The 22,355-nt window shown below is 43.7% G+C and overlaps 1 protein-coding gene across 13 annotated transcripts in view; it reads left to right on the forward strand.

The window, feature by feature from the left end:
- LOC308412878 (myomegalin) overlaps nt 1-22,355 on the forward strand; it is a 56,714-nt gene that overhangs the window by 18,366 nt on the left and 15,993 nt on the right. For 9 of the 13 annotated variants that reach the window (XM_080907530.1, XM_080907542.1, XM_080907535.1 and 6 more), the window contains exons 1-25: nt 8,783-10,820; nt 11,854-11,991; nt 12,091-12,210; nt 12,293-12,385; nt 12,489-12,713; nt 12,790-12,948; nt 13,135-13,242; nt 13,630-13,767; nt 14,078-14,257; nt 14,412-14,606; nt 14,712-14,894; nt 14,984-15,100; nt 15,185-15,265; nt 15,375-15,478; nt 15,597-15,739; nt 18,001-18,116; nt 18,221-18,396; nt 18,494-18,842; nt 19,299-19,503; nt 19,624-19,740; nt 19,830-20,089; nt 20,194-20,408; nt 20,550-20,667; nt 20,793-20,910; nt 20,994-21,048. In XM_080907530.1, coding sequence (XP_080763656.1) covers nt 9,486-10,820; nt 11,854-11,991; nt 12,091-12,210; nt 12,293-12,385; nt 12,489-12,713; nt 12,790-12,948; nt 13,135-13,242; nt 13,630-13,767; nt 14,078-14,257; nt 14,412-14,606; nt 14,712-14,894; nt 14,984-15,100; nt 15,185-15,265; nt 15,375-15,478; nt 15,597-15,739; nt 18,001-18,116; nt 18,221-18,396; nt 18,494-18,842; nt 19,299-19,503; nt 19,624-19,740; nt 19,830-20,089; nt 20,194-20,408; nt 20,550-20,667; nt 20,793-20,910; nt 20,994-21,048 — 5,048 coding nt within the window. In that variant the 5' untranslated portion in view covers nt 8,783-9,485. Of the gene's footprint in view, nt 1-3,078; nt 3,203-3,297; nt 3,453-3,533; nt 3,691-5,319; nt 5,374-8,782; nt 10,821-11,853; nt 11,992-12,090; nt 12,211-12,292; nt 12,386-12,488; nt 12,714-12,789; nt 12,949-13,134; nt 13,243-13,629; nt 13,768-14,077; nt 14,258-14,411; nt 14,607-14,711; nt 14,895-14,983; nt 15,101-15,184; nt 15,266-15,374; nt 15,479-15,596; nt 15,740-18,000; nt 18,117-18,220; nt 18,397-18,493; nt 18,843-19,298; nt 19,504-19,623; nt 19,741-19,829; nt 20,090-20,193; nt 20,409-20,549; nt 20,668-20,792; nt 20,911-20,993; nt 21,049-22,355 lie in introns of those variants that run through there. The other 4 variants (XM_080907532.1, XM_080907534.1, XM_080907536.1 and 1 more) reach the window with 2 other exon arrangements.

A 22,355-nucleotide genomic window follows, 5' to 3' on the forward strand; every position in this document is an offset into this window, starting at 1 on the left:
TTTTGACCGCTTCGCCTTGGACATTTTTAATCTGTAGCTCTGCTCTAAAAGAACGTACGTACCTGGACCCGCCTACTATCCTCGGAAACGTAAAATGATTGGCTAGAAGTGTATCACAGCTCAGGAAAAAAAAGCACCGAAATAAAGCACCGAAATGTGCGCTGCTTTTCGGTCTGGTTACTACCGTTTATGTCAGAACCCACCGGTACCCATCCCTATTTGTGACCACTTTATCTTGTGTCCCTGTGGAATTAAACAATTAAAGAACTGAAGGTTGGGATTTTGCTGGGATATGTTGAGATTAAATAGTGGTGTAAGAGTAACATTGAAAGCATGGGTGTCAAACATCGGGCTCAGGGACCATCAGCATGACAAAGAGCCCAATCCTGTCATGGCTGAGCAGCCATTGTGTTAGTGGAGTGGACCCAAGTGCAGACATAGAAGGAGATGGAACTGAATCTTAACAAAAAAACAAGCTTTTTATTTGGCCAAAAACATGAATACAAAACAAGGCAAAAACAAACCAGGGCAAAACTAAAACTAAAACCTAAACTGGGAAAAGCTAGGCTGTACAAAACTATGACAAGGAAAACATGATTCTGAGCAGGTGTATGAGAGTAACTATGACAAGAAAAACTGTGAATATAAAACATGAACATAACCTGACCAGAATCATAAGGTACCTGAGATCCACCATGACATAGGGAATGGAAAACAGACACACCAACAGAGAGAGACAGAGGACTTAAATACACAGGAGGGAAAAGAGGGAAGTGGAAACACCTGGGGAGACACAGCTGACACCAATGATTATGACCCAACAGGGAAAAGTAAAACTAAGCACACTGAACATAGAAACAAGACTTTCAAAATAAAACGGGAAGCATGGAGAGACATGAATTGGGACACGCAAACTTGACACAAGAGACAGAGGGAGCGAGAGAGGGAGAGGGACACAGAGGAGAGAGACACAAGGGGAAGCTACATAGACGAGGAAGAATAGAAAAAACATAAACCAGACTAAAACTCAACCAAGACAAACCAGTAATAATACTAGAACTCTACCTCAACTTAAGAATAGCACATGAATATTAACATAAGAAGTCAACAGTATAAAATAACACAAAACGCTGGGTCACAGATCCAGCACCTGACAAATCCAGTGTGAAAGAAAGCATACATTTTGGAGTTTTAACTACACTTCAATAGGTTTTACAACTTTTGCTCTTGGTAAAGATTTCTCAAATGGCCTTTTATAGATAGTAATTAAGGATCAGATGAACAATTCAATGCCAGAAAAGTTTCTGTTTTTTCAGTATCTACTATAGGATTTTAATGTTTTTACTATGGGTCAGACAGTACGAAAAAAAATAGGGCATTTTCTGTGAATTAACAAAAGCATTTTGTTTTATAATTAGAGGATATTCTGGGGAATGAGCTTCCAGAACTTTTCCCTGTAATTTTACACATTGATTTCTTAGAGAGACCAAAAAACAATCCATTCACATCCTCCTCATCCTATGGGGCAGGTGCAGAGCCCAAAAAATGGGACAAAGGTAAAACAGAGTGCAGAACTCTAGAGTCCTAATTTATTGCATGGAACAGCTTTTTGAGCCCAGCTGCTCTTCATCAGACATGAAACACCAACCATAGCATTGTTTGTCCTATATAAGAACTGATTTTTGATTGGATGTAATTGGTCATGTGACCATTCACAGGTGATTTACGAGGGTGCTGTTTGGTGTTTCATTGTCTGATGAAGAACAGGTGCGCTCAGTAAATAAGGAATCTGGAGTTCTGCAGCGTGTGCATTCTTTTTCTCACGCTGGCAGATTTCTTTAATTTACTGCAGTAGAATTTTTTTATTATCATGTAGAAAAACTGAGGCATACTTGTGTATTTTTTAATCATCATTATGTCTGGTTGTACAGCATATGTTGCAACAGTTTTATGGTAGTTGTTGACCCACCAAGATTATAAAAGAGATGTGTGGGCTGTCTGAACAGCCTGAATGTCCACTTGACATAAAGGACACTTGTCCATGAGACACTTACGTTGCTCAGATGGGTTCAGAATATCCCAGTTATCTGAGCTGCTGCATGTGGTGGATAAAGTTAAAAATGTATGTAGACAGGGTCCAGAAGAGGACTCGTGGCGTCAGGGTGGCGTGTGCCATTCTGGGAGCAGGAATTCTGGGATACCGCTGTTGACTCACTAAGTGATATAGAGAGATGCTTGCACAGCTGGAGTCCAAAGGAGTCAGACGTCGCATGACACACCAAATGTGCTGGCACAGAAATATAAAGTATCAGGGCGTGTGTGAGAAATTTCAGATTAAAGTTTAAATTGTTCATGTTTGGTGGACGTTTACCTTCAGCTGAGTGTGTCAGCTAAGTATTTTATCGCACACATCTGCAGGTAACAGCAGGTACAGCAAATTGACATCCTTACGATACAAGCCTCTAGTTAACGGTGAAAGTCCAGGCTACTAATAAAAGGGATAAAATTCTGCTTTTCATGCACAACCCTACAAATATCAACCCTTTTATATTATGAGATCATCCCTTCTATGACAATAAACACCACGGGTGGTGTGCTACTTAATCTCTGCTATTAGTGGAAGGGGCTAAGGAAATCCCATGAGCAATGTAGCAGACAGAAAACCTATGACATCATATTATGTCTTGGCTCTCACTAATATTTCCCTCATGCTCTAAAAATGACACCCCCCGGACAACATTTAGATCTGTGTGTAAACTGCTGCTGGGGTTTTAAATCTCTTATTAAATAAGCTGCTACTCAATTCAAAGTGTAAGATTAGATATTTTATTAGGCCTTTTTGCATGATAACATATATAATATGTGTTGTAAGCCTGATTGTTTTAAGCCTGACTGTGTTAGCATTGCAGGAGAGGGATGACTTGGATGTACCCTGCATTTTAAACTATGACAGTTTATTCAATTTATTTTGACCAGATCCAAATGACCTGGTTATTGGAGTCCAAACCTCATATACAGTGGGCTATCTGCTATCTGATTGATTTTGTGATTAGACTGTGATGTCCTTTTCTTCTTCAGCACAACAGCAGAGAGCCTGACCAATCACAATGAGGCAGAGCTACAGAGACGGTGTCAAGAGAGACAGCAGGAAATTGACCACATGCAGCAGGTGCTTGAGGCAAAGATTCAGCTCCTGCAGGAGGTTGGTCTGCTGCTGTAATACTGACACTTGGGGATACTCTGTGATAGTGGCCAATCTTCCCAAATCTTAACTGCTTTGGTGCATGTTTCTTTCAGGAGGCCCAGCTGGCTCGCAGCGAGGCCGAACGAATGGCCTCGCTGGCTGGATCACAATCCCATGCTTCCCTCCTCTCCTTAGATGCCGCGATGGAGGAAATCCCAGAGGATGAAAGGCCTCCAAATATCCTGTCACCATCTAACAACAAAGACAGGTAAGAAACTACTCAGTTCTGGAGAACATGAGAAGAAATCCATCCTTCTATGTCACTGACTGGTTCTCTTTCTGCTTTCAGGTTAATAGAGGAGCTAACTAAAGAGCTTCGCACTAAGGAGGTCCACATCACTGAGCTGTGTGGAGAGAAGACAACACTCACACTCAGGGTGGAAGAGCTGGAGGGACAAGTTCATGAGCTATCTAATTCCCTGCTGCAGAAGGACAAGGATGTTGAGGTACATATGAGTTAAATTTTACATTAAAAAAAACCCCTCTGAAGCCAGGTCTTAAATTTCTTACTGAAATTAAAGGAACACTTTGAAGACACATCTCAGATGGAGAAAAACATGCTGGATATCTATCATGACCTGGACTGGGTAATGTTTTAAGAATGAAAAGATGCCATGATGGAAAAGATGATAGAAATGAAAGTTATCAACCTGCAGAGGTCTGATTTCAAAGACACAGTGAAAAAGTGCAAAATTTATGTGACAGGTTCATCCTCGAAATTTTGCCAAATTTCATTACGACAACTCAAAGTGGTACTCAGTCGTTTGTTTGACCCCCAAGTGGTTGTATGCATGCCTGACAACATCAGGACATGCTCTTAATGAGATGACAGGTGGTGTCTGTGGGGCATCTCGACCCAGATCTGCACAAAGGCATCACTGAGCTCCTGGGCAGTCTGAAGTGCAACCTGGCAGCATCATACAGACCAAAGCATAATGTCCCAGAGGTGGTCTACTGGATTTAGATCACGTGAGTGTGGGGGCCAGTCAAGCGTATCAATTCCTTCATCTTCCAGGAACTGCCTGCATACCCTCACTACATGAGGCAGGGCATTGTCATGCACCGGTAGGAACCCAAGACCCACTGCACCAGCGTAGGGCCTGACAATGGGTACAAGGATTTCATCAATACCTAATGGCAGTCAGGGGGCTGTTGCCTACCCTGTAGAGGCCACACCAGTGGCCTGCTAGAAGTCTTTTTCTAGCTCTGACAGTGCTCATCCCATTTCTCCTTGCACAAAGGAGCAGATACCAGTCCTGCTGATTGGTTAAAGACCTTCTACAGCCCTGTGCAGCTCTCCTAGAATAACTGTATATCTCCTGCATGCTCCTGAGACTGTGCTGAGAGACACAGCAAACCTTCCATCCTCGCGGTGTCCAGGTATCACCTTATGTTAATGACTTTAGCCAATGCAAAACTAGTGATAAACGTCAGAAAAGATGATGTCAGTGGCCTCCACCTGTAAAATCATTTGGGGGTGGGTGTCTCATTGTTGTCCCTCCAGTGCAATTATGGTTAATTCCTTTAAGACCAAAGGAATTGAAACTGCTTAACAACCCCTCGGTTACTTAAATGACCACATCAATATCCTAGAAGCTTAACTGAGTTGATGATTTATGCTGATTAAAATGTGTTCCTTTATTTTATTACATATTTTATGTATTTTTGGAGCAGTATATTATATATTATATTATAATGGACCCTGAGGTGCATGTGTGAAATGCAAAACCATGGATACTTTATATAAGCCGTCTAATGTTACTGCATTCCTCTGGACCACCATGTCTCCTCTGGCCAGACTTCTGTTCTAGAAAGACATCCTTAAAGCAGCATGTGTTCATGCCTCAGCCATATTTTACCAGCTATTCATGTAGATTGCAAGAGCTGCTGCATGCACCAAATAACACTTAAACACATGGATATGATTAAAACAGTGTCACAAATACAAAATAATATAATATAGAAATATATTAGATGCAAAATTCTCCTTTCTTTTTTCTGTGTGTATTCCTGGATTGGCTGGAGCTATTAGTTTTTTCTCTTGATAATTTTAACCTCTGTTTTCTTTTACACAGTTCTACCAGGAGGAACTTGGTCAAGAGAGGCTGCGCATCGAGCAGGAGATGCAGGTATGTGGATTTTAGTATTTAAAACGGTGCTGGATCATTAGCTTTCAGCTGTTATGTTCTATCCAAAGTGTGAGAGCGGTTTCACACAGCAGACTGAGTGAAGAATATTTTGATAGACTCTGCCTCCTTATGGACAAGTGACACATTGCATTGATATGACTAGCACAGACACACAGCTAAATTATTTGTAGGCAATAAGAAATGATCTATAGTATTTAAGAATTTTTACAGTGCGTACAGTGTGAGTGTGTTTGTGGTATAGGACCACATTTTACCCGATTTTATCACTGAAAAAGGTAAAATAGCAGCAAGACATCCTCATAACCAAGCTCAAAGAGCGATCTCATAACAATATCATGAGTAAAAATAAGTAAAATACTCTGAAACTAAGCTGAAACTACATTTGTGTAGAAGAAAGGGACCATGAGGCAGAAAAAAGAAAACTACTTTGCTTTTTGAGGCTGTAATATATAGTGTATTGCTTAAGGATTCTAGTGGTAGCGAGAGCCATCTTACTGGGGGCTTATCTCATCACGAGAAGTGCCAGAATCTCATTACATTTACAGGCTTCAGCTGCAGTGACATCCTCAAGGGCACACTTCTCTCCTGATGCATGATGAAACTACGAATGGAGAGGGACTATTACTTGAACAGCAACTCACTGTAACCTGGACAGAATCTCTACCCTGTTGAGTAGAGATCTTGTAGGGATTAATACTTAAGAACACAGTGTGTGTTTAGCCTTACTGAACCTGTGCAGCGGTGCTTCTCTGTATTTGAATTTGTCAGCATTTGCTGCAAACATATTTGTTGTCAGGCGAGTTTTGTTTTCAGGGAGGCTGTGCAGGCGTTTTAACTTGTAAATCATTTCTGAATGAAGGATGCAAATGTACTTGTTAGGCAGGCTCTCTGTTCAGATTTCAGACGGGACACACGTATGGGTAAAAGCATGTGTGTATGAGTGAGTGTGTGCCTCGGTCAGTGTGCAGTGAAAGGGGAAAAAAAGCTGAGGCAGCAATGGCAGCTGCGCTACGGCACAGCATTTAGTTACTAGGGTAACAGTGGAATTTGCATATGATCAGCAACCCTCTGAGTGTGGCACGTGGTATATATGAAAATTGTTAGCTGGATTCAGACTGCTCATGTGTTTAAAAGCTGATATTCAAATTTTCATGAGGCTGTTTGACTTTGCAAAATCAGAAGAAGATGATTGTTTTTGAAGTATAAGTACAGTATATATGTGCAACTGTATATAATGCATGCTATATATATTATATGCCTCTTCCGTATTGCTGAATTGGTTTCTAAATCAGTGGAAGAAACTGTTGTTGTGTGTTCTTACCACAGCTTTGTTTACATGTCCTCACAAACATCAGAAGAGAGCATGTAAGAATGAATTTAACTGGGTTTGTGTGTGTGTGTGTGCGCACGTTTCCATGAGGAGCCATCCTTCACGTACGTGTGTGCATGCAGGCGTCTCACTGGTTAGCAGTTTAGCAGTTCTGGTTTCAGCCAAAATATCGATAGGTCAGATTGACCTTTGAGTGCTCGGTGACCCCCGACACTGATATCAGGTTGTGTTGTTTCAGACAGACACCTGCCATAAGAGCTCATAATTAGCTCCCCGGACAACACAGACACTTAGCCAATAATTGTCTGCAGAGAACAGCAGGCTGGACATGAATATAATCTGAAACCTTGTAACATATTTATTTCCAGGATCTCTTTGTCAGGAATAACATGCATAAGTGTAGACCTCTGAAGCAGTTAAAAAGCGAGACGTTTCATAGTAGTTATGAGCATTCGAGTTCTCATTAAATCTGAAAGAAAAACATTTTCGGTTGCATCCTTCCCGCATATGGCCCTCTGCAGCTAAACCTAATTTTAGAGAAAATGACTCAGGTTCAGCAATTAGTCTTCACAAAATCAGCAATCAAAGACTTTGAAGCACACATTAGTGAGGATTTCCAGTCTCATTCTCTCTGCTCTGACGCAGTACGGCTGCTTTCAGAGAGAAAAATGGTACACGGCAGGCTTCACACTGCATATATCTGCTTGGAACTCACAGTGTGACCATCTGTTTGTGCACCCTCGGGCAAACAAAAATCATAGCCGCTGCAGAGCTGAACTTACATGGTCAAATGCAGGATAAAGCTCTGGTTGTTTGGTCATTACAGTCCAACCATTGTTGAAATATCAGCACCATGGCAACAGAAAATAATTGTAATAATATTGTGCTGGTCTAACATGACACTATTTACAGACTAAAGTCACCATGGCAATTGTGTTATAATCATATAATGATGTTTGATACGTTTGTTAATAGCAGGGCAGTTAATTGTGTTTTTAAGTGTGTCAGTGTATCTATTGTTATTATTATTATTATTATTTTTATTATTATTATTATTATTATTATTATTATTAATTAATAAATTATTAATTTAGTTAATGACACACAATTTGATTTCTGATAAAAAACTCTATTAAGAGTTTATTTTCATATACAGCATCGCTGGCTCATTGCAACACAGGTGTTTTCTGTTATCTGTATTTATTGATTAGTATGTGATATCTTCTATTTTTACTCTGCAAAGCGTCTGCCTGACGACGGAAGGAATAAAGGTCAGGAAGGGGACTCTGGAAGAAACAGAGCATACATTTATTAACCTCGGATGTCTTTTCTTTAGTTTATAATTGCGTGTAGTGGTCTTGTTAATTCTAAATTATTAATGCTTAAAGAAATGTACAATAGTTTCGCGCGCGCCCGTGTGTGTGTGTGCGCGCGCGCGCGCGTGTGACAGAGCGAGAGAGAGAGCGAGAGAGAGAGAGAGATGGGCTGTGTCATAATATTTATGAATGTCTGGAGTGATTTGAGTCCCCAGGTTGACTTGCCTTCGCTGATAATTCAACTGGTTATTAGATAATATTATATTTTATTTTATAAAATGCAGCTGTTTAATATAAATGTGTGCACTGTTGTTCTTTTTCATTCATCCTCAATAAAAACCCACTTTAAGGGTTAGCATGCGACCATGCTAATACAGCTAATGTGAATTGTATAAAACAAATATAACTTGGAGACGTTTAATTTTATAGTTTAGCGTCATGCTACTGGGCTTTTCACCTGTTCAGTCAGGCGGACGGAGCTTAGCAAACCGGGTAGGAGGAAGTAGCAGACACCCGGGGGAGCGACTCTCTTTCCTGTTTACAAATAAACCCAAAATAGAGGAGATGTTATTTAGGGATGAATTTAAATATGCGTTTTAAAACGAAAGTGTCTATGTTTTGAACCGGTATCTCAGCGGGAGTTAAACTGCGAGCATCTCTGAACGTCTTCACCGGGCTTCTCAACTCCCCCTCGTTTTCCCTGAATGGTGCGCTCCGACGCTGCAGGTCTGGTTCGGGCAGGCGCTTCGTTATCTGACTGGAGGACATCCGACTGGAGTCCGGTGTGTCGTATCTCTGCCTGTAGCTGCTGTAACAGCTCTGAGATGAACAGACAGCCTTTGTTTGGGACACAGACGCCGCCGGAAGAGTCAGAGGATCATCCTCGGACGCCTGTTACTGCTCGGTTTCCGCGTACTGGGCAGTAGATCCCGTCGCTTCCCGGTCACGATGAACCTGTCGTCGTTCGGAGCGGCTCGCGCCTCCGTGATGGTGCAGAGGCACGTGCGGCTGTGTTGGGAAATGAGAGATACGATGTTTGTTTTTTTGACAGCGTGAGGACACTTTAAAGATAAATACTGCGTCTGATTCACGAGACATTACCTGACCAGTGTGCGCCATTGCGATTCACCTGCCCCTCCATCAGATGAACGGGGATCCTGGATGTCTTTGGATCACAGCTACAGTATAAACTGATCTTACAAGCTCTTTTTTTGTCTACCTCCTTTAATTTATCATGGACTTAGAAGTCATAGCATGGACTCGGTTCAATTAGGAGCATTACACTGTCCTGTTTATGTTATTGACATCAGTGCTTGCTCTGAAGCTGGACTCTTCTTGCTGTTTATAAAGCAGCGCAGTCATTCTGAGGATCCATGTTTCCTCACATCCTCATGTTAGAGTAAATAAGATGTTCTGCTCCTCCCTGATAACTATAATACTGTGTAATGTTTGATCTCAAGATGAAGGAGGTGTGTCGTATTTGTGGACGGGAGCTCTGTGGCAACCAGCGAAAATGGATCTTCCATCCTGCTGCCAAACTCAACCTGCACGTGCTGCTCTCTTATGCTGTGGGGCACGAGCTGACCCGGGATGGCAGAGGAGAGTTTGCCTGCTCCAAGTGCACCTTCATGCTGGACCGCATGTACCGCTTCGACACAGTCATCGCTCGTGTGGAGGCCCTGTCCATCGAGAGGTTGCAGCGGCTCCTGCAGGAGAAGCATCGACTGAGGCAGTGCATCAGCGGGCTCTATCGGAAAACCAATTCAGATGAAGGGGCTGTAACATTAAGTGGAAGTGATGACGGACCAGGGGATGGGATGGTGGATATTTCAGGGCTAACTCATGCAAAGTATTGCGCCCTGCTCCAGGAGGATTTAGTCTACTCTTTGTATGAGTCCTGGGCAGATGACAGCCTGGACTGCCAACATCACCACCATCCTCAATGTCCTGCTGCTAAAGGGTCAGAGGTTGCAGTTGAAGGCTCACAACGGTGTACGCCCAGCACTCCCAGAAGGTGCCGGGGATGTTCTTATTGGCGGGTGGCAGACTCTGATTATGAAGCTGTCTGTAAGGTGCCCAGAAAGTTGGCCCGCAGTATTTCTTGTGGGCCATCAACCAGATATTCAGCCAGTGTGGTTGGGGGAAGTGTGACTGGAGGTGGTGCAGGTGGAGAAGGAGAGATGAAAAATATGGAAGATTCAGAAGACATCACCTCCTCTCAGACTCTAGTTCCTGGATCTCAGGACCCCTCGAGGACCTCAGATAGTGATCGCACTTTAGCTGGGCGAGCCAGCTCAAGCCCCTCTGTAGCATCCCTGGAGGCAGCTGAGGAATATATTCAGCCTGGAGCCATAACAGATGGATCCCTGAGCTCCCCAGTGGATGCAATCGAAGACCAGATATCTGACTCCCTCTCTGAGGAGCACATGGGAGCTCCACTTGGCCAAGCCTCTCCTAGACGCACTTTCTCTCTAGCCCTCTCTTTGCTGCAAAGCTGTGCTGTCTACCGGCCAGTCCGGAGCACAAAAGGGAGCAAGCTCCCAGTCTTTCTCAGACGAAGCTCCAGCAACGGGGGCACAAGGTTGTCCTTTACCGATCCCGTTATGGGAATGCCTTATGGAAGCCCAAACGGAGAAAGATACAATCACACGCCAACACCTGAGCTGGATACCCCTCTGATCAGAGTGGACACTGGGCTGGATCAGGATCTGAACCTGGCAGACTTGGAGAAATTGTTTGAAGATTTGTACAAAGAGTATCCTCCTCCTCCTCCCCACCAGGTACAAAACCTTGATCGGAATGGGGATGTCGGCGAAAAGACGAATTTCATTAGTGCAGAGTGACGGCGCTTGGTACAGTAATGAAGTTGGCCTTTGATGAGCAAACTTGCTACATCTGCAGTAATCTGCCTGAACCAGCCTGACAGGCTTTGATGTTTGACACCGTGGTCTGCCCACAAAACCATTATCACCACATTTTAGCTTAACTATCCACATAATCCAGCTACACACAGCCTCTGCAGTTAGCTCTCACCCCAAAGGACCTGAGCTTCAGTAGCGTGCAGCCATGTTTAGTTGTGTGGTAACACTATACATTACACAAGCAGTCAGGTGTGGGTAGCATGGCCTAATTAGCTAGTCTGTGTGCGTGAGTGTGCACACATAAAAAAAGTCTAATTTCTCTTACTCCTCTGTAATACCTTGTAGGTGGTATGGATTTGTCTGAAGCCTGTGTTTTTCCCTTACTACGAGCATGTGATCGCTGAGCGGGGAGTGCTCAGTGAATTAGGTTAGATATGGGGAGACGTTAAGACAAAGTGACTCCACTACTGCCCTATTTTCACTCAGAGCCCTTGAGGCAAAGTGATCCACGCGATGTCAGACCACTCTGTCATCTCAATACTGGTTGGCTACTAAAGTCACACTATTTCATGATAAGACCACCTTCTATCTTAATATGAAAACTCTGAGTTGCATCACCCAAACGGCAAACACATAGTGATATTCTTCCTGAAGTTGAAATCATTTATATGCTGGTATGTAGCAGGAGCACAGAGCACTTTGGGTAAACTCACTCATGCATGCAGATGCTCATAAACCACTCGAGTGGTTCTTTCCTTGTCATAGCACACACACGAATGAACAGAGTTTATGTATCTTGTGCACAAAAAGTATTACGTAATATGCTGTGGTGGTTATGAAGGCTTTCTATTTTTTATGAATTTGAGAAAAATGTGTTTTCTAAAAATAATTCAGCTAAAAGATATTGTGAATAGATTTTATAAGGTTAAACTGATGTCTTAACCTTTTCCAGAGTCTTGTTGAAGAGCAGCAGAGCCAGCTCAACCAGTATGAGTGTGCGGCCGGTCAGTGTGTCAGCGAGCTGCAGAAGGCCCAGCTCCAGGTCCAATCCCTGCAGGCCAAAATCCAGGAGAGCGAGGCCAACAACATGGTGATCCTCATTAAAACACATTACAGCAGCTGGATATGTTCTTTTATTGTGCATCAGGCTGATGGCAGCCTAACCTAACCTTTCTGCCTCCGTCTGTAGAAGCTGCAGGAGAAGCTGAGTGAGATGGAGTGCGAGCTACGTTCGCTTCGCCAGGCCTCTCAGAGTCAGGAAAGAACCATTCAGGGCCTCACAGAGTCTCTCAGCACCAAAGACAGCGAGGTGTGTGTCTGTTTGTACCTAATCAAGGATCGCTGTGACGTGATTTGTAAACCTGTTGTAAATGTGCTGATTCTGCTCTAAGGCCCAGGAGCTGTACCAGCTGATTGAAGGGCAGAACACCACACTTTGCAAGCTGCAGGAAATAGCTCATCACAGCCAGCTTGCTCAAAGCAAGGTGAAACTTTTGACCTGTTTTTTAATCAAAAATGTAAATGCTGTCCTCAGTGTGAAAACATGTTGTGTTTTTGACCTTGGTCTGTGGTCGTTCCTCTCTTCAGGCTCCGGCAGGAGTTAGCGAGTCCTTGGCGCTGGCTCAGCTGCAGGGCGAGCTGGTCGGGGTGCAGAGCTCCCTGTTCTCTCTTGGACTGGAGCTGGAGGCCAGCCAGAGGAGTCTGAGACAGAGCCAGAGGCAAGCCGATGACCTGATGAGGTTCAGGGAGAGACTAAACTCAGATCTACAGGAGGCACTGCAGCACAGAGAGGTCACCGAAAAACACAATCAGGTCAGTCTGGTTGTGACAGTGTGAGTAAACCTAACATGTTACACAGCACGTTTAACATACTTTCTTTCTACTGCAGGACCTGCGCTGCGCCCTTCACAAACTTCGCACTGAGCTTCAGGCCAAAGAAGCAGCTTTAAAAGAGAGCGAAGCAGAGAAACACGCTGTGACGCAGGAGAAAGACCGGAGCGTCACACAGCTCAAAAGCGCTCTGCAGGACAAGGAGCAACAGTTGCAGGTGACATGCACAATTCCACACAGTCTGCTTACATAATATATATACTGTGTATATTCATACAGTATATATATATATATATATATATATATATATATATATATATATATATATATATATATATATATATATATATTAGGCACACACACACTTCTTTTTTAGCCCATCTAAAAATATATTAATCTGTAGGAGTACTCAGAGATGGTGGAATCAACAGGAAGCGCCAAACCAAATCCAAGAGACGCCCTGCTTGAGAAACTGAGGGAGCGCATTAAAGAAAGAGACAGAGCTCTGGAGGTAAACAAGCACACAGATTCACAGCAGGGATTGAAACTTGTGGCAGATACTGAAAACAACTCATTTTAGCCACGGTTACATTCGCCTCACAAACTGATGTGCATTCATTGTCGGGACAGTGGGAAGGCTTTTAGTCACAAACGAGTATCAGTCAAGAGTCATGGGCACACAGCAATACAGACTCACACACCAAAAGGTCAGTGTGCAGTAATATTTTACTGCAGTGGGAAGAAATATATGAATTAAAAAGGTGACGATGAAAAGCATGTGTTAAATCTCTCGGCGTTAGCTACTGCATAGCTAAACATTTTATGCAGTAAACTACAAAACTATGAAGTGCAAAGAACACGGTGAAGGTTGAGGATGCTTTTCCATCGCTGCCTGCAGCAATCCATCGATGACAAGTTCCACTGTGTGGAGGAGCGTGAGGGCCAGGTGAGGAGGCTGCAGCTGGCTCTGAGAGAGAAGGAGCGAGACCTGGAGAGACTCCGCTGCATTCTGTCCAACAACGAGGAGACCATCACGGTACGCTCGCGACACGCAGCATCATCATGTCCGAACTGTTTGGTGTGGAAACACTAGAACATACATATTATGCAGATTAAAGCTCACAGTTTAAAACAAGCTTGAACCAATAAGCCAAGTGCATCATATTTAATAAATTGTGAATAAACTGAATTTTTTTTAGTTGTCATAACGCTCAGTAAACTCTCCATTTTCAAGAAAATTGAATTTTTCTGGCAGTTATTTCATGCTTCAGGTTTTATAGCATTAAACATATTACTCAGTATCTAAAGTTATGCACTGATATATTTTTGGTGATCGTGACCACCAGAGTCTTGACGGTTTGGTGCGGGGTAAAGAGCTGGAGCTGGAGCAGGCAGCAGAGGCCTACAGGAACCTCCAGTGGTTGAAGCAGCAGAGCGACGAGAAGGAGAGAAACTCCCTGAGAGAGAAAGACACCATCATAACCCAGCTACAAGCAGCACTACAGACACGCAGCCAGGAGGCTCAGGTACACACTGACATTTACAACAGCTTTCTGTTTCAATTATTCTCAGTTGTTTGCGGTGTAAATGTTCAAAGCTTTGAAAAACCATCCCATGTCGACAAGCCTGTCTCACCAGTTTCTTACTAATTGCTCTGTTTGTTGTGTTGTGCGTGTGCAGGATCTCACAGCTGCCCTCGTCGCCAGAGTTCAGGCCGGTCCCACTGAGGTTGTGGAGGAGCTGAAGGCTCGGTTGGCTCTGAAAGAGAAACTCTTCCAGGAGCTTTTGGGAGACCGCAGCCGGCAGTCTAAGGAACACCAAGCACAGATCCAGGATCTGCTCAGCACTCTCAGCTCCAAAGACCAGTATCTGCAGGTGGGCGACATCGTGACATCGAAGTGCAGCTGGTAGATTATAGGTTTGGGCCGTACAAAAAGGCGGTTCAGGAAGATAAAGTGTAACCTGATCTTTCTCTCTCAGGACTACTCCTACAGGCTTTCCTTAGTGATCAGTGAGCGGACTGGCCAGCTACAGGAGCTTCGCAAGCAGCTGTCAGAAAGAGAGCAGGAGCTGCATGAACTGAGATGGGACAAGCAGAGAGACACGGGAGGAGAGACGGAGCATCTGCAGAGTCTCCTTAAAGAGAAGGAGGCTTTTATCAAGGTACTTGCTCCGACATTTTCCCTTGGCTGTTTGTCTTTCTATAGATCCTGTACACCTGGTGTTCACAGGCTACTTTATCACACTGTCAGGAGCTGATGAAGGCCCAGGAAGAGGCCATGCAGCCGTTTTCCAAGGAGAGCGAGGCAGAGATTAAGGCTCTGAAGGAAGACATGCAGCTGGTGCTGAAAAAGGAGGCAGAGGCTCAGGTATCAGTGAAGCTCTTGAGCTGATGCACTAAAATTTCATGTTTTTTAATCTTTAAGTCACATCTTTGGGTTCTTTTTCTGCAGAAGGAGATCTCTGCTCTGCGTTTGTCTTTAGCTCACCAGCAGTCAGAAGGAGATGCCACAAAAGACAACACTGATCACAAAGTATGATTATTGCTTCATTTCGAGTCGCTTAGACAGTGTTTAGACATTTGTATTCCTTAGGAAATAACCACTTTACTCCTTTTTAACCCTCCCCGCCACTGTGATTCAGCATGTGCTGGAGCAGCTGGTATCAGAGTACAGCAAGCTGAATGACGCCTTGAGGGCAGAGAAGAGGTTATACCAAAATCTCACTCACATTCATAAGAGTGACAGGTAGGGAAATTCCACGCAGGTCTTGTGACGCTCTGGATTCCTGCAAAGCTTTTTTTTTTTGTCCTTTCTTTTTTGTTTTCAAAAACACCATTTTGTTCTGGTCTTTTTGATTTTGCAGCAGCTCAGAGAAGATCCAGGCCCTCCACATGGAGTTGGATTCAGTTCAGGCACTCCGCAGACAGCTGGAGGAGGTCCTGTCTCGGACCCGTAACACGGCCCTGCTACTGGACAGGGCAGCTAAAAAGCAGCCTGACTTTGGAGGTGGGAACGGGCAGGGTCCAGCCTCCAAGGCTGCAAGCACCATTGTCACCTGATGCTCTGTGTGACCACAGCACCACTCAGTGACACTCTAAATGTGAGATGGAGCTGTCTCCAACCACTGACGGTCAGGTTTATGAAACATTGCGTTCCTGAAGTAAGAGAAAGAGATCTATATTTTAAAAAAGCCAAAATCTGACCCTCAGTGTGCAGGCAGCTTTGTCCAAATAACACAAACACTCCTCTTAACGGTATGAAGTGAAAATGTGCAACTCAGAGTTTAATTTATTAATATATTTTGTGAGTGTGGTGTGAATCTGTTGGGTTTTTTATATTGTTTTTTTTGAGGATTGCCTGCATATTGCTTTGTAGCTCGATTGTTCTCTATTGCCATTTCTGTGTACTGTCTCTCACCGGTGTCGCTCTTCCAGCCTTACTGTCACAGTGAAGTCACGTCTTGTGGAGAAATTCAAGCTCATGCCTTACAGTGAAACGTCTCACCATCCATCATTTGTTTTATATCATCTGTTTGTCAGCAGGATTGTGCACGCTTAGCGAAGGCCCAGGAAACAAATCCAAAAAAGACGGCCTCGTACTTTCCTTTAGTTCTGTGTTAGCTCTGATAGATATGCATGATAGAGTAGGCTAGTTGTTTTAGATATAAGCTGGCAGATGCTTTATGTTGTAGTAATTTTATATGATATGCATATTTTTAGCAGCTCTGCTTCTAGATCCAGCTTTGTACAGAGATAGGATAATCTACAGTCTAGACAGTGCTCTCTATTAATGACAGGAGATGTGAACACCAGAAATAAACCTTGCATATGAATTATTTATATGAGGTAGAGTACATTTTCTAGGGATTTTGTGCCCCCGATCTTTTCATCTAGCCTCACAGATGGAATCACCGTCAAAGCTCCTTCTACTTCTTCTTTTTTTGTGTTTTAAATGCATCAAAAATAAACATGTGCTGGCTTTTTGTCAAAAGCACTTCTGTTATGGATTTCTCTTTATTGTGTTTAATTAGGAAACCTGAAATCCTCCACTTATTCCTTGACATACCTTCCGTCTTTCCCCTCAGAGCAACCCACAGTATATATCATCTCTCTGAGCCTTTACCCAGAGTAGAAATATTATTTACCCGCCCTCCTCAGCCTCTCAACTTTGCCTTTTTTTGTCCTAAAGTGTAAATTTAAAACCATATGAACACGTGCTAGAACGTTTAATGTATAAATACAAAGGCAACAAACAGCAACATGTATTCTTGACACAAACTCGGTCCCAATTAATTTTCCTTCATGTCCTTCCTCCCTCATGCATGATAGTGTGGCATGGTTTTCATGTTTGCATGGCTTCCACTGTAATGCCCAGTGAGATATTCATAAACACAAAGCCCGTGTGGCGGGTCACTCAGTGTCCTCACGATCTAGCTTGAATAAAAATACAATTCAAGTCCCTCTTCCTACACCTTCCTCATATGTGGTGACATTATGTAGTGTCACAGTGTGTAAACAGGGTGCCACATTACACCAGTCAAGCCTGCAGGGACACATTACTCAATCAGTATTGCCTCAGCAGTTTTGCTGAGTTTCCTGCCCTCTCGCCAACAACACAGAGACATTTAGTGCTGTATGCTTCATTAAAGGTGGACACATTCTGATAATTAGCACCCGTTAAACTTGCTCTGACTATGAAACAATCCTTTAATATGTCCCCACAATGCAGTGAGCAACTCTAGACACAAACCCACACCTATGATTCACATGTAGCTCTGCGCAGTGCGTGCGAAGGCCTATTATGTAAAACAGTTTCCCTTAGAAATTCTTTTCAGTCACTTTCCTGATGTTCCTGCTCTCTCTGTGAGTGCGTATACAATATTAAAAACAGAACAGAGAAGAGAACATGCAGTACTCGGTCACAACAACCTCCTTTAATCCCTGCAAACAGTCGTTACTCTAAATCTGCTACAGTTGTGTCATTTTTAGGTGTTTAAAGTGGCCTTCACACACACACTGTTACTGAGTGCACCGGTTTTTTGGCTGGCTTGCAACTTATGACATAACATTTCCCTTAAGTCCCATGACTTCCAAAGTGGTGATTCAGTGGAGAGAGAGAGAGGACTGTGGAAAGAATGGGATAGAGTGGATGCCGAGGAGGGAGAGGCTTAAAAACTACAGGACTGAGAGAAAACCAGGGGGTTTGAGATTTAAAGAAAAGAACCAAAGCAAGTGGATACTTTCCCTAAATGGTCATTTTGTTTCCAGAGCTCAGCACAGAGGAGGAAGAGGGAGACGATGAAGACGGCAGCAGTGAGGAGTTCACAGACAGCATAGAGGAGGATGACGATAGCGTGAATGCCAGAAGTTTGACCTCCGGTCAGGTAAAGTGCTTTTACTAACACTTCACTGTGACCATTAAGAGCATCTCACCTACTCCCATGACTTAAAGGGTAAGAACTAAGAAGTATTATTTCTAACTCTGTAGGCTTCTGTTAAGGCTCAAGGACCTGAGTGTGTGACCCGAGGGCTGGTGAGGGGGGCACAGTCCCAGACAGCTGATGTAAAGCAGCTCGATGAAGCAAAGAAGACACTCGAGTTCGAGCTTGAAGAAATAAAGTCACAGCTGGAGAGGGATGGATACACCTCTGTAGCTCAGATGAGGTGTGTAATTTGCTTTAAATGACTTATTGTTTACCTGATCGTGCTGTGTTTGATGGCACCATTATGCTTATTTGTCCTTCTGTTCGACTTTTGCTAGGAGTGCCCTGCAGAAGCTGCAAAGGGAGAACCAGGCCCTGAAAGAAAACCAAGTACGAGCTGGAGTGGTGGGGACAAACACAGAGAAGAGTCTGAGCCCAGAAGAAGAACAGGAAGAAGAAGAAGAGGAGGAGGAAGAAGAGGAGGAAGAAGAAGAAGAAGAAGAGGAGGAGGAGGAAGAGGATACTGAGGAAGAAGATGAACTGGAAACATCTCCGGTGCCGGCGGGGAAGCGAGGTCCTCCATGTGTTAGTCTGAGCAACGAGCCAGGGAAGAGGCACTGCATGAGGCCATGCTCTCTGAACCTGGGCACACTGACATCTCACCATGTCACACACCAACCTGAAGCGGTAACACATCATACCCTCATTATCTGATCATTATTACAGATTTAGTGTGATTCTCTTTAGTGTTAGAGAGAATAAAATGACCAGACAGTTTAATACCAGAAACAGTACTCAGATCATTAAATGTAACATATACAGTTTAGATGGGAAAATATGTTAGAAACAATTGAAGGGCAACAAAGTGTCACTAGTGAAATTTAATTTAGTCTGATACTGCTTATAATTGGATCATCAGTAATCCAGGTGTACTAAATAGTTGTACTAACAAGTTTAAATGTAATCATATTAATTGACATGTTTTACATATAAACGTAGCTCTTAAAAAAGAATCAGAAACAGTCAGTTAATGTCTTGTTATATGTGATATTTCAGTGCAAGAGATGCTGTATGACTAAATAATTAAATGATGTGCCTGTGAAGATTACACATCAGTGTTGCTTAGATGCTTTGCTTTTGCAGGAGACAGCGGTCGCCGGTGACAGCTCTCAGGTCAGAGCGCTCTGGCGAGATAAAGAGGATGGCCTCCGTGAACAGGCGTCTCGTCTTCACGCTGATCTGACTCTGAGCCAGCAGGAGAACAGAGAGCTGCAAGAGAGGCTGATGGTGTCTGAGGCCACGGTCCAAGCTCAGGCCGAACAGCTGAAGGAGTACAGAGATCTGCTCAGTGAGTCACTCTGAGGCGCATGTATAAAGGAAGGCTGGGATGAGTTAGACAAATACATTTAAACATATTTAATTATTTGGTATAAAGGAATGAAGTAAGTTCTGCCTCATGTCTGTGCAGCCGAGACGTCTGTCCAGCAGGCCAACAAGCAGGTGCAGGTGGATCTTCAGGATCTGGGTTATGAAACTTGTGGCCGGAGTGAGAACGAAGCAGAGAGAGAAGACACCAGCAGCCCAGGTGATGAACAAAGATCTGATTCATTTTAGACCAAACACATGCTCTTTAAGATACTCTCATTAATCATGTCTCACCTCTCCTCCTTGCAGAGTTTGACGACCTAGAGATGTGCACGTCGCTGTCCCATCCTCAGGACTGTGAGGGTGGTGGCTGGTACGCTGGAAGGTGCAGCAGTAGCAGAGGCGCTTATGAAATGAGGGATGAGTCGGCGTCTCTCCAGCATCTGGTCCAGGATCTGCGCTCACAGCTTACTCGCTGTCACAAAGTGATCCGTGGACTGCAGCTCCGTGTCCGGTCTTTGTCTGCGACCAGCGACTACGCCTCCAGCTTGGAGCGCACCCCCCGCAAGGTACTGACTCACCAACAAATGCTGTACTTTAAATGTATTTAATGTTAAAGAAAAAACAATTAAAAAAACAGGGGTTTTTTTTGCTTTTCATCCTCACCCTTTAGGTAAACTGGGCGCTTGAAAGATCACCAGCCCCGAGTGGTGTGGAAGAGGATGAAGGCTGGTTATCTGATACCCAAGGGGCTCGTCCAGCGTCCAAGCCAAGCAGGGAGCTCCAAGAACTGATGGAACGAGTCGCGTCGCTGGAGGCTCAGTTGAAAACTACCAGATTGGAGGGCAAAGGCCAAGCAGAAGAAGGGAAATGTGCCACCTGGCCTGGGTAGGTTAGCAGCGATAAAGTGGCAGTGTTGCACATTTACTTTTTATCTAGAATCAGTTGATGTATGCACATAAGAGCGAGACTAATCTCCCTTAACACTGCGGTGCATTTTGTCCCTGTGGCGGCTGATTGTCTGTGCAGGAAGTACAACTCTCTGATCCAGGCTCAAGCTCGTGAGCTGTCCCACCTGAGGCAGCGGATGAGAGAAGGGCAAGGAGTCTGTCACATCCTGACCCAACACCTGGGAGACACCACCAAGGTGCTGCAAACACACTCACTGATTCAGTGATATTTTCTACATTTTATCAACATGGAGAGAGAATAAAGTTCTAGCAAAGTTCATAGCAGATTCTCACAGATGCACTAAACGTCAACAACTTTCAGGCTTTTGAGGAGCTCCTGCGGGCCAATGATATTGACTACTACATGGGTCAGAGCTTCAGGGAGCAGCTGGCACAGAGCACTGCCCTGGCACAAAGAGTGGTCACCAAGATTAGTGGACGTAAGGAACGTTTCTTTAAAAAAAACTGTTTCTACTGTTATTTAAAATCTCACCGCTCCATCTTTCCTCTTTTCTCTCCACAGGAGAACGTGTAGAGAGCCATGACGACAAGACAGGCCACGAGTTGCTCGCTTTGCGGTAAGTGAGCTTGTTCATATCTATATGTGTAATGTGAGAATATGTAGGAGATTAAACTATTTTAGGGTGGTAGCAATTAAACCAAGGAGCGATCTTTGCTTAAAATCAAGCAACCAGCAACATCTGGGGATGAAAAGTGAAGCCATCACTGTTCGAATAATTAGTTGAGCCTGGTTCCAAAATCAAGTCAGTCCCCAGAAACTGACACAGACCAAAATTTAAGCAGAAGCATGAAGATTCAGCCTAGCATGAAGATCACTTTTGGTCTTTATCAAAACTGCACCTGCAGTTTTGTGATCTGTTGACCCCCACTGAACTTAATAGCTCACTTTGCAGCACTAAGTCTGTCCCACTGATTAGTTTGCTCTGTCATGTGACACGCTGTGAGGAGCTGTCTGCATAGCTACTTATGTTGGAGAGAAGACAGAAGGTCTGCTGTTAATCCACACGCGGGCCACCACGCGGATCGTTTAAGTTACTCTAGCTGAACAGACAGCTTCCTGGTGTCCACCCAGACAGGCTTTAAAATGCTCAGTGTTTCTGTATTCTTCACAGCTTGGCACACTGTTTCTGTTGGATTCATGCTAAGTCACTTATTCGTGGATTTCTGTTGTATTGACGCTTGCTGCTGTACTGATAAATATTTGTTTTGAAATATTTTCCAGCATGCAACATTTTTAAGGGTTATCAGGAAAGCTGGTGAAATAAAAAAACAAAGACACTTAAAAAAAAAAAAGATGCTGTCAGAGAGCCAGGGGACCCAAAACAGCAAGAGAGACACAAATACATAGCATGAGGGTCTGTAAGGCCTCTAGACCCACTTGTGACTCACTAGAAGTGATTTCTCATCTTCTATATAAATGTGTCTGCATGGTCAGTTTCTCTCATTTAATTTCATTCGACTTTGGTTGCAATTCTTTTGGGTGCTTACACAGAAGATGTCCACACATCGTTGCATCACACACATTACTGATGCAAGAACAGAACAGGACATCGTGTGATGTCTCAAAATTTGGGCCAGCCTATGAGGATGGATGATGACAGTGCATAAATTTACAGTAGTCAAGAACATAGTGTAGTAGCTATGCAAGCCTTTGATTTAGTAGTGATTTTAGAACAGTATAAAAAGTACCTAAAACTACTGTAATCCATGGCTTCCTGGAGCTAACACATAGTATGTTGTTGACAGGCATGAAGGCACTATTAACATAAAATACACATTAATAGGCATCTTATTAGGACTTATAAGCACCTCACACCCTATTAGTTAATGCTCTTTAAATGGGCTTTAATATAAAGTGAGTTAT

This window comes from Rhamphochromis sp. 'chilingali' (genome assembly GCF_963969265.1).
Source record: "Rhamphochromis sp. 'chilingali' genome assembly, chromosome: 16".
Lineage (NCBI taxonomy): Eukaryota > Metazoa > Chordata > Actinopteri > Cichliformes > Cichlidae > Rhamphochromis > Rhamphochromis sp. 'chilingali'.